The sequence below is a fragment of the Syzygium oleosum genome, unplaced genomic scaffold (assembly GCF_021117445.2).
Source record: "Syzygium oleosum isolate NSW1041296 unplaced genomic scaffold, Sole_v2.1 Sole_v2.10, whole genome shotgun sequence".
Taxonomy (NCBI): Eukaryota; Viridiplantae; Streptophyta; class Magnoliopsida; order Myrtales; family Myrtaceae; genus Syzygium; species Syzygium oleosum.
The window spans coordinates 10,576,786-10,590,061 of record NW_026607494.1 but is presented as its reverse complement, the minus strand read 5'-3'; the positions used below and the strand labels follow the sequence as shown (position 1 = coordinate 10,590,061).

Here is a 13,276-nt window from a genome sequence, read left to right as displayed (position 1 = left end):
CTTGTTGAATTCATTATCTTCCCTTTTCAATTAGCTAATGAAAGTCATTGTGGGATTTTCGGGTAAGTGTTCTCAACACTTCCCATCCATATTAATTCCCGTATATACATCAGTTAGGGAAGTGGCATTCCACGATAGAAAGATATGTTTGCTATCCTTCCCTTTTATGAGAAATTTCGCAAAGCTGAAGAAAATTATAGTAGAAAACCAGAAAATCCTAGAATGTTGTTTTGACCCGCTTAGTGGAGTGCAAGTATTTTGTTAGGATCCACGTGTGAAATGTGTTAGAAAAGTTCTACATCGGTATATTGGTGTGATGTTGAGTAGTTAATATATTCAAGTTGCCCCATAACTTATTGGCCTAAGCTTTTGCATGAATGTGGGTTCAACTGGATATGTTTACAAGCTTGTATTTGGACTTCCTCTTGGCGATCTCTCCAGGAGAAGGTATTAGGCTTCCGCTGCGCGCTCCCAACACATGGGTATCAAAGCCGATTGTAGATTGGTGGGCCCCTTAATCTGTTCCGGTGTTTGGTGAACATCTTAAGGAATGAATTTGGTGACCAACATGGTTTCAAGGCAGGTGGGCGGTGTAGCAACGCAGTCCTGATGGGAGATTTCATGAGCCTATAACTCATTGTCTTTGGCTTTTGAGTGAAAATGGATCCAATTGTATATGTTGGCGGGCTCGGGCTAAGCTTCCTCTTAGTGATCTTTGGACTTTTACTGCGCGCTCCCAATATATTCAGTGGAGTTTTTGTCACTTTTTCTATGAAAGAATGAATTGTTGCTTTATTCAACAAAAGTAGGGAGGGTGCAAATTTAGCTTATGGCATGTAAAAGTAATTGCACACATGCGTACCGCGTGTGTGAGGACTACTATATATAAGACATTGTGTCTCTATATTGTCACGCTTGTACATAGAGATCTACTAGAACTCCCTAGAGAAGCGATATGAGATTCTTAACATGGAAGACAATGACGGTGAAAGAAGTCGGGAGCAATGATGGTGGTGGGTTGCTTTATGCAGAAGGAGACCGTTGTGCGGCAGAGGCGGTGACGATAGTGGAAGCGAGTTGACGACGGCGATAGCTAGAGATGGAGAAGTTCGGAGCACTTTGGAGCGGCGGTTGATACATTTTGGTTAAGGTGGAGGGATGGTGGGGTGCTAGTGGATTGGCAAGGAGGAGACGGTGGTGATGATCGGGAGTCGGGCCAAATCGATGGAGGTGTGGCGGCAGCGAGGAAGATGATCGATAGACGTCGACGGCGGCGGCGGCGGTAGTGGAGATGGTGGAGCGACAGACTAGACTCACTATTGTGGTGTAACGCAATTATATCCAAAGGAGCAAACATTGGACATGAGATGAAGTGACAATACTTGGCAAAACAAGCAAAATCGATAAATCAAGTCAATCAAAAAATCTCAGGAAATAAAGATAGGGGGTCCATATCATTTTTTCAATTATTGACATTATCCGTCGCATTACTCAAAAATCAACCGATTAAATTTGCCAAGAAAGGGCAATTAATATGGGCAAAATTTAGGCGTGGGCCTCATGGTTTGGATTGGGTTGGGCTTGGGGGTTAGTACTTAAATTGGTTGGGCCATTTTAATGTGCTAGAAAAGATGGAAAAACCTAAATGAGGGGGACACCAAGCACATACAAACATGTTACAAATGAATTATAGAATGAATAACCTAACTTCGTTTCGTACCCCACTAGCAAAATATAAAATTCTTGTGAACATCATCAATTGCCTATTCAGCCCCACCATTGGAGCTGCACATGTTTCGTGAGCGGGTGAGCAATTACCTGTCCCAGGCGTTTTGGTTCTCCATCCTTATCTAGTAAAGCAAAAAACAATTTTCACGTGGAAACCGTCTCCGTCGCACAAATTATCGCCGGAAAAAAAGATTTACAAGCTAAGCCTTTCTACGAGTTCCTCCTAACGCGACGAGCGCGCGGGAGAAAGCATTCTGTGTGACGGTAATCTCACGCTGCTGCGGCGACAACGACGTGACGTGATCGGCCACCCTTCATATTTTAAACCGTAATGTCACGAATCTCATCTCATATCGCGTCGGTTGAGCGTGTTATGCATCCCGCTTTCGATTGTCTTGTCACATCGCGTGCTATAGTCGCGAGCGCGGTGTAACCATAACCATCACACGAAACGGCCTTTTCCAATGAATAGTAATACTGGCTGCCGAAACCGATCTATTCCTTAGCATAATTCAGTTTCCATAGTTGTGAAGAGGGCGTTTCATTGGTCAAGATATTTTCTTTTTTGTGGGTTGATCATTTTGTTTTAGGTGGGTCTATATTTCTTCTTCTTCTTCTTTATTTTTTTTCCATGTTCTTATAACTTGGACTTTGGATTTGGATTTGGATTATACCTAGAAGGGGCCAAAACATCCATCAAAACATAGTCTCTACCGTACATGACATCATGAAGGCATGAAAAATGGTCAAAGCAGAGGGCCCCCACACCCACCACCCCATATGGCCACGGGCAGACACTTGTTTGGTCAGCTTCTCATCCTCTTCCCTCCCTTCGCCATCGCCAACCCCACCAAAAATAAATAAATAAATAACAAAAATAAAAAAAAGATAACACAAATTGTTCATGAACTTTTAATTTGTTCAATGTAGTACTTAAGCTTTCACTTCTCGAACTCTTAATCTGTTCAGTTGTTCAACTCAGTCCTTGAACTGGATGAAAAGTATGATGAGGACAACATATATGAACTAAACTGAACATGTATCAAAAGTTCAAGGATCACATTGCACATTGAGTTATAATTCAGGGAACATATTGGAAAAAATTGAAAAGTTCGAAAAGTTCAGGGATCGAATTGCATATCAGGCCAGAGTTAAGGGACCATACGTACGAAAAGAACACGTCGAGGAAGATTTACAGACATTCTACGTAGTCGGTATATTCTCGTATATTGTAAATTGGGACGAGTGCCTTTGCCTCTCGTTCACGCGGTTTTGCCAGATTCCAAAGCGCTGGACTTCTTCTTCATCGCGAGGCTTTCTTGCAGCAACGGGACAAGGTAAAAGGAGTGACGAACCGGCAATTAGCGAATGGGATTATGCGTAGAGCGGGGTTGGTTTAGCAGTATTGATTAGCTGCTGCTAATAATCTTGGTTTTGGCTTTTGATCGCAGGTGTTTTGCTGTCGGAGCACGTTTTGGGCCTCGTCTGTGTTGACCACAATAGTATCATTACTAATCAGAACAGAGGAAACTTCAGCTGCATCTGCAGACAAATCAGCAGCAATTTTCACTTCCCCACCTCTAACTAATGATGGGCGAACGCTAGCGTAATCGGACCCGATGATTGAGGAGGCGCTATGCGTGGCGGTCCGCCACGAGCGGAGAATATATCTCGATGAGAATACTGACCTCCTTCGTTAGTTTCAATTATTAGAGTGTTGTTCGATATTTTATGATGGGATAACGACACAAATGGTTCTTGAAGTTTGACCTAATGTGTAATGTGGTTCCTGAATTTTTAATTTTTTTTAATGCGGTCTTTAAATTGTAACTCAATGTGCAATGTGTTTCCTGAACTTTTAATTTGTTCAATGCGGTTTCTTAATCCCTGAATTATATGAAAATGTTCAATGTTGTTATCCATTAATTCAAGTTCAGGAACAACATCGAACATCTTCATATACTTTAGGGGATAAGTTAAACATGTATCAAAAGTTTATGTACCACATCGAACGAATTAAAAGTTTGAGGACCACAATACACATTGAGCTATAGTTCAGGGATAATATTAAACAAATTAAAAGTTCAGGAACTGTATTATAAATTAAGCCAAAGTTCGAGAATCGTTTCCGTCATTTTTCCTTCTATGGTATAGGAGGCTAGTAGTTGTATTGTATTCATAGGTGGAAAATTAGATCTGATAATATATTATTGTAAGAACAACGGGTTTCCTTCAATAGTAAATGAATTTGTTATTTTAATGTTAGGACACCTAAAAATAACTTCCGTTTAAAACTATTTTTCTCCTGACCCACCTCGACAATTTCCAATAAAATCGAGATGTCATCGAAATAGGACCCTTCTAATTATATATTGTTTCCCAATTTATACAAATTAATTCTTCGCACGTAATTTATCCAAAGCCTCATGGGACCCTTCTTTTGTTTTTTTCTTGTTTTTTTTTAAATCAATTACAGATAATATTTTTGGATAAAGAAAGGTGGGAGAAGAAGAGTCAAACCAATAATAGATTTTTAATTTCCGAAAGTAACGCGGAAACTCGGAGATACTCCATCTCCATCTTCCATATTTCTTGCAGGAAAAGAATTTCATATTCGCTCTCGGAAAATTTCGGAAATTCGTAGATCACATGCTTCATCCCACCGAAACCATGGACCACTTCCCAATCGATTTCCCAATAATCAATTCGAAAAATGGGGAGAAAGAAAACAGAGCAAGCATTTCTTCATCGTCCTGATGCTCAGGAATTCCCCCCCTGCTTTCTTTAATCAATGGCGACAGCTGAATCCCATAAAATTTGTGATAAATTCTGGCGATCTGATGCTTTCATTGCCAAGTGGGTCACCCGGGTTTCCTCCTCTTTTTCTTCTCCCCCTCCCCCTGGCATTCATTCCACGGTTCTCTCTCGCTAGATTGTTCTGATCTTTTTCTCTCCTCTGTCGCTCTGACCCCTGTTTCAGACTGTCCTTGCTCTGCTTCGCAGAGTCCCGAAACTTCGGCTTCCCTCTCTCGACCTCTGTTTACCCGGGAGCCCTTCGCATAGGGACGGGTGCCTTTGCGACCCGCACCGATCTTTGATGCGGGAAGTCCGCATTTCCTCTTCGAAGTTCGGATTTTTTGCGAGGTTCTCACGAGCTTTTCTGGTGTTTCCCCTGTGAACGAGTCTCGAATTTTGGAGGGATTCTTGTTTTGTAAGCTTGGGTTCGACTTAAAGTCTCGATTTTGAGTGGTCGCGACTCTTCGGAGGAGGGGTTTTGGAGGTTTTTGTTTCGTGGGTATCGATGAAAGCAGAGTCGGCTTGAGTTTTCTTCAAGGTTGGTGTGAAAACAGAAGAGATTAAACAATCACTCCTTGTTAACTTCGCGTTTGTTCCTCTGTCTCTCTGTCCTTGTTCAGTGCTTTCGAAGGGTTGCATGTTACATTGCCAACGAAGACTCTCGAGAGAGACAGAGACAGAGAGAGATTTTGATGTTCCTAGAAAGTAGTTGTAGAAAGTTGAAAAAATAGGAAATTTTCTCTTTTGAGAGATATTTTTGACTGTTTGTGTATATAAAGGGGAGGAGCAATCCCGGTAATTTCTCTCTTCCTCCCCCAGTTTCTCTCTCTGCTCTCCTTTGTCTCCTCCGTGTCCTCCGTTTTCTTCCAGGGTTTGGAGAGAGAATTCTGACAAGGGAAACCTCTCTCTCTCTCTCTCTCTCTGAAATCGTGGTTAATAATAAGGGCGCAATGCAATTGGAATCAAATCTTGATCGCTTCCTACGTCGAACTTCACCAGTAGTTCGATCCCAGTTTCTCCCCCAGGTATGTCTTTCTTCTGATGAATTTATCTTTAAGGCGTTTCCATTGTGTTTAAATGTTCATAGCCAATTTAATTTCCATTTACTGGCCAGAAAGGTTAGTTTCAATTTGCATTTTCTTCGGTCAGTTACTATGGTTTTTCTTTTCCTGTTTGTTAGACTGAGATTAGGAAACTGAATAGCTTGTGGCATCCATGGGAGAGAGAAAAGGTTGAGTATTTCACATTGGAGGATCTGTGGCACTGTTATGATGAATGGAGTGCATATGGGGCTGGAGTCCCCATTGTCTTGAGCAGTGGGGAGACCTTAGTTCAGTACTACGTGCCGTATCTATCTGCGATTCAAATCTTCACCAGCAGTTCGTCTGTCAACCGCTTCAGGTACTTTGTTTTCTGGCTCAATGTGTCAAGACAGTATAATATGTGGAATGTACTTGGTTTGGTCAATGTTGTGGGGTTTTATTTCAGTAATTTCACTCTGCTTAAAGGTGAGAAACAGGTGCTTCTTTGACAGCAAGTGGATCCTGATGGATCATCGATGATTGTAGTCGAGAATTCAGACCATTTTCATGAATCGACTGCACAAATTTAAATCTTTGAGCCTATAAGGATAGATTTTCATCTAATGCTAAGTTTGGGTTGCTCATTATGTAATTGGTATGCTCGTGTCTTATGAATTGCTGTCCTTGTCGAGTTCCTTACGTGTCTGCAAGAAGAATCATACAGTTTCATGTGTGGATTATTTAGAACTGGAATTGCAATAGGTCTTGGGCATACTAGTCTATCTAATCATCTGGCAGTTAATGAATTCATAGTCCTCAAGGTTCTTTTACTTTCTCGTCGGATGGATTTGCTAGACGACCATGAACGAATTAATCTCGTGGGCATATAATTTCAGGGACGACGTGGAATTGGGAGAATGTGAGATTAGGGATTCCTTCAGTGATTCATGGAGCGAGGAGAATGAGAATGAGAAGTTGTGGCGATTGGATGGGTGCTCCTCTGACGATGGAGGATCGGAGCAAGATAGCCCATGGCATCTGAACGAGAGATTGGGTTACCTTTATGTGCAGTACTTTGAGAAATCAACTCCTTGTACAAGAGTTCCTCTGATGGATAAGGTGCTTTTGTCTTTTTATTTCCTCAACTAATATAATGTTTTGTGTTATATACTTTGTTTGCGCATTGCACATCGCATATGTTGTTTCAATCCAAAAGATGGTGAAAGATATGACATGACTGGTGAGTATCCAAGTTGCCTGTAAGGATCATTTTGCATACTTTTCATGACAGGCATCACATAAAGATGTGATGAAACTTTTGACTTTTGAATATAGTGTCCCTTACTTTATATCTTTTTTTATCTTTTCTAGACTATCTTCGATGTGGATTGCAGGTCGCCCGGTTAGCACACTTGCCATGCTTGCAATACATGTGTGTGCACCGGTCGCATAGTTTGCTTTTCTGTTAACTATTGAAGATGCCGCGCTATGATATAACTAACCTTATGTTCATTTCCCCCCTTTCTTCCCCTGTTTTTTCTAGTGCATATGCAATTTTGTTTTGATGTCGAAGCAGAATGATTCAAAATGACTGAAAGACACTGTTTTCTTCTGATTGATTCTACAATATCTTATTTCAGATCACCGAATTAGCTCGAAGGTACCCGGGTTTGAAGTCATTGAGAAGTGTAGATCTATCGCCGGCTAGTTGGATGGCGGTCGCTTGGTCTCTTCCTCTCTCTGACTAACACCCATAATGATGTCTGTCTGTCTGTCTAACTTACTAGACTTTGATCAATCTTTTGATGTCAACAATTTTCAGGTATCCAATATATCACATCCCCATGGGAAGAACCATAAGGGACTTATCCACATGCTTCCTCTCTTACCACACTCTCTCGTCTTCATTTCAAGGTAGTCTATCGATCTACTAATTAATTATTTTGTGCATCCATTTCTATCCGAATGTTTTCGTGCATTGACTCTGAATGTTGCTTGTTGATTTCATTTAAGATATGGATATTGAAGATGACATAGAGTGTGCTCAAAGGAAGAGAAAGGAAGGGGAAGGCATCTCACTGCCTCCATTCGGGCTAGCCACTTACAAGATGCAAGGAATCGTGTGGGCATCGGGGAAGAGTGGCCGGGACCAAGAGAGGCTGATGTCGCTTTCGAGTGTGGCCGACTCATGGTTAAAGCAGCTTAGGGTCCAGCACCCTGATTTCAGCTTTTTCACGGGTTCTTGGCGTGGGTAAGATCCTTAAACCACTCGATCTCCAAGTCGTACTGACGAGTCGCTTCCTTAAGCGAGAGATCAAAAGCTGATTGTCAATTGTGTCCCATCATTACTGGCCCTTTTGAGAGGGTTCTGTGGTGGAGCTCAGTGCCTAGATATGGCGAGACATACGTATATCAAGTGATTTCTACATATGATGGTGTCTGTACTTCTTAGGCCCTAATCGAGACTGACCATGGGGTTGCGGTGGATCTGTATGAGTTTTGTGTTGGGAGGCAAATTGTGACACTTTGACATGCATCATGTGTATCGTGCGATGCCGGACGAATGATTGCCTTTGTTGTGATGTAGCCATGGAGAAGAGGCAGTCCTCTCCATGGTGATGTACCAATTTTTGTATAGATGTATGTAAATCCTCTTTCACGCATTGCATTGGCCTCGTTTATGCACTGCCTATGTACTTTTCTTTTATGGTTTTCTTCATGTTTGGCAAGTATGGTTGTGGAGTTTAGGGGTGTGCATGGTCCGGGTGGGCGGTTCCCACCCCGGAACCATGGACCGCCCGCTACAGGACCGGTTCCAAAAATTGGAACCGAGAACCGCCCGTCGGTTCCATGGACCCGCCCGAGAACCGGACCGCCGGTCCGGTCCGGTTCTTGGGCGGGTCCATGGAACTGGTCTCAAGTTGAACTACCAGTTAAACTACCATGTGCTAGTAGCACTGCACGTGCACATCGGTGACAAACCACCCTTTTTCTACTTTGCACCAGGTATGTAAATGTAGGAATTTCCTTCTTTTTTCATCCCTTAAAAGACCATATCCAAAAGTAAAATCACAGATAAATAGCCCAGAACATGAACTTTACATGCTTTCTGACCAGCACACCAGCATCAGAATTGACGAGCCCACATGTGTATATTGACAACTATCCCGTTATGTAATTGACAATTTAGGAGTTAAGCATAATGCAATAGTTGAGAAAATGCCGATGTCTAATAACTTGTATAAAAACGGAGTCCGCAATTTCATCTTCCGGTGATAAAACATTTCCTCTCGCCGAAATTCTTTGCTGAATCTGCAATGGAATCAAAGTGTTAAATGAAAGATCAGACTAGAGTTTTAAAGATAATGCTGGCATAAGATTGTGAAATTAAGGTCATAAAGGAAAAACCTCTCCCAAATAACTATCCACTGAATCATCAGTTATGGATGCATCAACAATAAAATCATCAGTTATGGAAATACCTCTTGTAAGAACCATATTTGTAGATTATGCAAGGCAAAAGAATTACAAGTACTGCATTATTCAAATGATGGCACCATATTGTTCATCAATTTTTGCTAAAAAAATAACAGAAGTTGAAATTGGTCAACTGTAAAAGAACAGCACTCACCTCATCATGTTTCTCATTTCCTTTTCAGCCCATGTTTTTACCATTTTACTTGGATTATGCTTTCAAATTTACACTCTATGTAGAGTTAATCTCCGCATTAACATGATCCATACCTAACAAAAAAGAAAGATATTAAATAAATCATTCACTCATTATATATACGAAAGAATTACAAGATGAAAAGATATGGACTTACCCAACTCAAACTTTTCTGCATTCTCGATGCACTCTTCAATATTAATCGGCTCAAGAACCGCTCTCAACCAATCTTGAGTGCAAATCAAAGCTTCTACGACTTTAGGAGTTAAAGAACTTCGAAAGCCATCAAGAACACGACCAGAAGTACTGAAAGTTGACTCTGAAGCAACGGTAGTTACAGGAATAGATAAAATATCTCGAGCCATCAAAGATAGGATTTTAAACTTTCGGCCGACATTGCTCCACCACATCAAAATGTCAAGATCATGAGCCTCTTCAAGTTCAGCTTTAAGATACCGATCGAGCTCAGATAAAGAGCCCTCGGACTTTTTTTTCTCCTCGATAAGAAAGGCTTCATAGGACGGCTCTTGCACATAGAAATGCAAACCGCAATCTACCCCTTGATTTCCCTCGTTGTAATGAGGATCACAACTACTACCGGTACTAGTAGAACTCACAAGTTCATTTCCCCAATTTTTGTCACAAGAACCAAGAGAAGCTTTCTTGTAAAATTCAAACAAACGTTCTAGGGAAAACTTCACTGTATCAAACATCTCATCAGCTTTCGCACTATTATCATAAATGAGTCTACAACAATATCTCACATAATTCATCTTTTTTCTAGGATCCAATGTCACCGCAATCAACACCATCAAATTTACTCTTTCAAAACTCCCATAATATTTATCAAACTTGTCTTTCATTTTCGCACCCATAACTCTCACCCTAGAATCCAAAGCCTTCGCCGCTTCTTTCAGATAATTATACAAAGAAGCTATCCCCTCAAAATAGTCACTTGAAGTGACATACAAAGTCCCAGACATTTTGTTGGTGGCATCATAAAACCTCTTCAAAAATTGGGAAAGAATAATGGCATTTTCCCAATCAACACTATTTGGAGTGTCGGAGTTAAGCTCAGTTGAGAAAGAAATATCCTCTTCATCCATCCTTTCAAAAGCTTTTCTAAGCTTTATAGCAGTGTCTAGCATTAGATAAGTGGAGTTCCACCTAGTGGAGACATCAAGACAAACTGAACCCTTATAAGTAATCCTTGAACTCTCAATGCAATCTTTAAATGTTTTAGTTCTCATGGGGGAACTTCTCACATACCTAACCACGTTTCGAATACGTGCAATAGAGTCACGTACCTCAGCCAAGCCATCCCTCACAATCAAGTTTAGTACATGAGCCGTGCACCTCATGTGTAGAACTTCGCCATCTAAGATCAATAGCCTATCTCTTGAAAATTTTTCTTTCAAATAACCAATAGCAACATCATTCGAACTAGCATTATCCACAGTGATTATGGACACTTTTTTCTCTATTCCCCACTCGTAGAGGCATTTCTCAATCATTTTCCCAATATCTCTGCCCTTATGACTAGGCATCACTACAAAATTGATGATTCTTTTGTGCAATTTCCAGTTTTCATCAATAAAGTGTGCAGTGAGACATAAGTAGTTCAAATTCTGAATGGAACTCCATGTATCAGTCGTGAGTGCGATCCTAGAATTAAGCTTACGAAAGGAAGCCTTCAAACTTTTTTTTTCACAAAAATACAACTTCATGCAATCCCGAGCCACCGTAAATCGCGACATATGCTTGAAGAGAGGTTGTAATTGATTGATATAATCACGAAATCCGACACGCTCAACAAATGAAAATGGTTGTTCATCAATTATAATCATTCGAACAAGCATTTGCCTACATTTCTCTTGATCAAACTTCCATGTCGTTAAAATACTAGCACTCCCAGTACTAGTATTTCCCCCTGTCATTTGAGTCCCATCTACTCTATGTGAAGCAAACAATTTTTGCTTCTTATCAATATTGCGAGGATATTTACCGCACTTTCTCAAGTGCTTCAACATATTTGAAGTACCATTCTCAACACTGTATGAATACTTTGCCCCACAATAATTGCAAAAAACTTGAAGTTTCCCATTCGCGTCAGTCGTGCCTGTACGAAAATGAAGCCAGGCCGCTGATTTTCGCTTACTAGGAGGAGGAAAAGAACCAGATACCTTATTTGTGTTAGATGCCTCTTCCAAATCATCTTCACCGTCTCCATGTTCTGGTGATTTTGATTCCATTATCGGCGTTATCGCATCATAAGAGTTCTCCAGTTCCATCGACATATTAGTAGATCATCTGCTCGAATCAAGCAACGCGTCATCAACAGATAAAAGTTTTAGACAAAGAATAACAAATAGAGATCAAATTATTTGAGACCCATGCCTACAGAGTCTACAGACTATGTACTTGTAAGGGATCATATTCATCCCATCTCTCATGGCAGAATGCAACATTCTGCTGAAGCATAATAAGCGCTCTTCACAGTCAATCAACCATGCTAATAGAGATTACATTAGAAACAGCAGTTGGAACCCAAGACACATGAAGAATCAACAGAAACCTCCAAGATTCAAATAAGGTAATAATAGATTGACACTTCGAGCTGAGGCCTACGGCAAAGGATGTGCAGCTACAAAGAAACACAGTCAGCGCATATACTTAAATATGCTTAGGTTGAACCTCTAAGAATCGGAGCTCCTCGGCAGTCCCCAAAAAAGCATTTGTAGGATATCGATCTCCTATTAGATATGCATTAAGCGACACAGCCTCCGCACATAAAACTCCGGCAGTAAAAGAAAGGCTCCGTTCAACAGAAAAATCAGCGTCTGCTATTAATGTAGGCATTGAGCTAGCAAAGTTGTGTCGGATGAATGTGTCTAATCAGGTAAAATGTTGAGATAAACAGAAACAGAATGACAACATGTTAAGTTATAGTAGCTAAAAAACATGCTCCGTCAATGCCAAAGCCAAAGGAGAAGAGTAAGAACGGTCAATATTAAAAAGGCAGCTCATGTTGTCGTCACAGCATCATGCAAACAACTTAAGAGACAAAGGGATTTAGCGAGTAGATTAAAAATTAGGGATTCAAACTTACAGCAATTAGCCAATTGAGGCGACTGAGAGGGCGCGGCCGTGTGGGAGTCCACAGTCGAGGCCGTGAGTTGAGGCCGAGATGGAGCGCCGTGAACAGAGCGTCGGAGACGGAGCGTCGTGAACGGAGCGTCCGAGACAGAGCGTTGTGAACGGAGCGTCGGAGACGGAGACGATGCGAACGAGATGGTGAGAGCTTGAGACGAGAGAGTATTGATCGAGAAGAGTGAGAGAGTGAGGCCGTGAGTCGAGGCCGAGATGGAGCGTCGGAGTGGAGACAATGAGAGTGAGAGAGTGTTTCTCTGTTGATGAAGATTCCAGAAGTGCGACTGTGCGAGAGTGAGGGGAGGGTATTGAGCATTTAGTGATTTAGGGTTTCTATTTTTTTGTAATTAAAATTTAAATAAATAGATAATATATTATAATATTACTGGTCCGGGTGGGCGGGTGGTTGGGTCCGCACCTGGAACCGGGAACCGGACCGGTACTCATCGGTTCCAATAAATTGGAACCGGGAACCGGACCGGTTCCCTTAGGAACCACCGGTTCCGGGCCGGTCCGGTCCGGTTCCGGGCGGTCCGGGCGGTTCCCGGTTTTTTTGCACACCCCTAGTGGAGTTCCTGAAAATTGCTGTATAGTCCTAAATATCTTTTAGACGCGAGAGAGGTAATAGAGTTTTAGAAGTTGCTGTCTGGTAGCAATAAAAGAAAAACAAGGAATGACCATGATTAGTTGAGGGGATTCGTTCATCAATTTTCACGGTACAGAGTGAGTCAGTTCAAGCATCTGCTATATCTTCTTGAACAAGTGAACGGCGGAACCGAACTGCATGCGATGATGTCGTTAAGGGAATCCTCCTTCCTCGACACTCTCTTCCATTCTGCTTCTGTCGTCTCCTTTCCGGTGTTCGTCCTCATCGTGAGCATATTGGGCACCATGCTCATTTCATCAAACA

At 41.5% G+C, this 13,276-nt stretch overlaps 1 protein-coding gene across 1 annotated transcript; it reads left to right on the top strand.

The window, feature by feature from the left end:
* The first annotated feature begins 4,379 nt into the window (after positions 1-4,379).
* On the top strand, positions 4,380-8,209 carry LOC115665333 (uncharacterized). The gene is made up of 7 exons (XM_056315534.1): positions 4,380-5,062; positions 5,395-5,549; positions 5,705-5,925; positions 6,443-6,665; positions 7,187-7,272; positions 7,369-7,460; positions 7,560-8,209. The coding sequence occupies exons 2-7, from the start codon at positions 5,475-5,477 to the stop codon at positions 7,799-7,801; spliced, it is 939 nt and encodes a 312-aa protein (XP_056171509.1). The 5' UTR covers positions 4,380-5,062; positions 5,395-5,474; the 3' UTR covers positions 7,802-8,209.
* Positions 8,210-13,276: the final 5,067 nt, after the last annotated feature.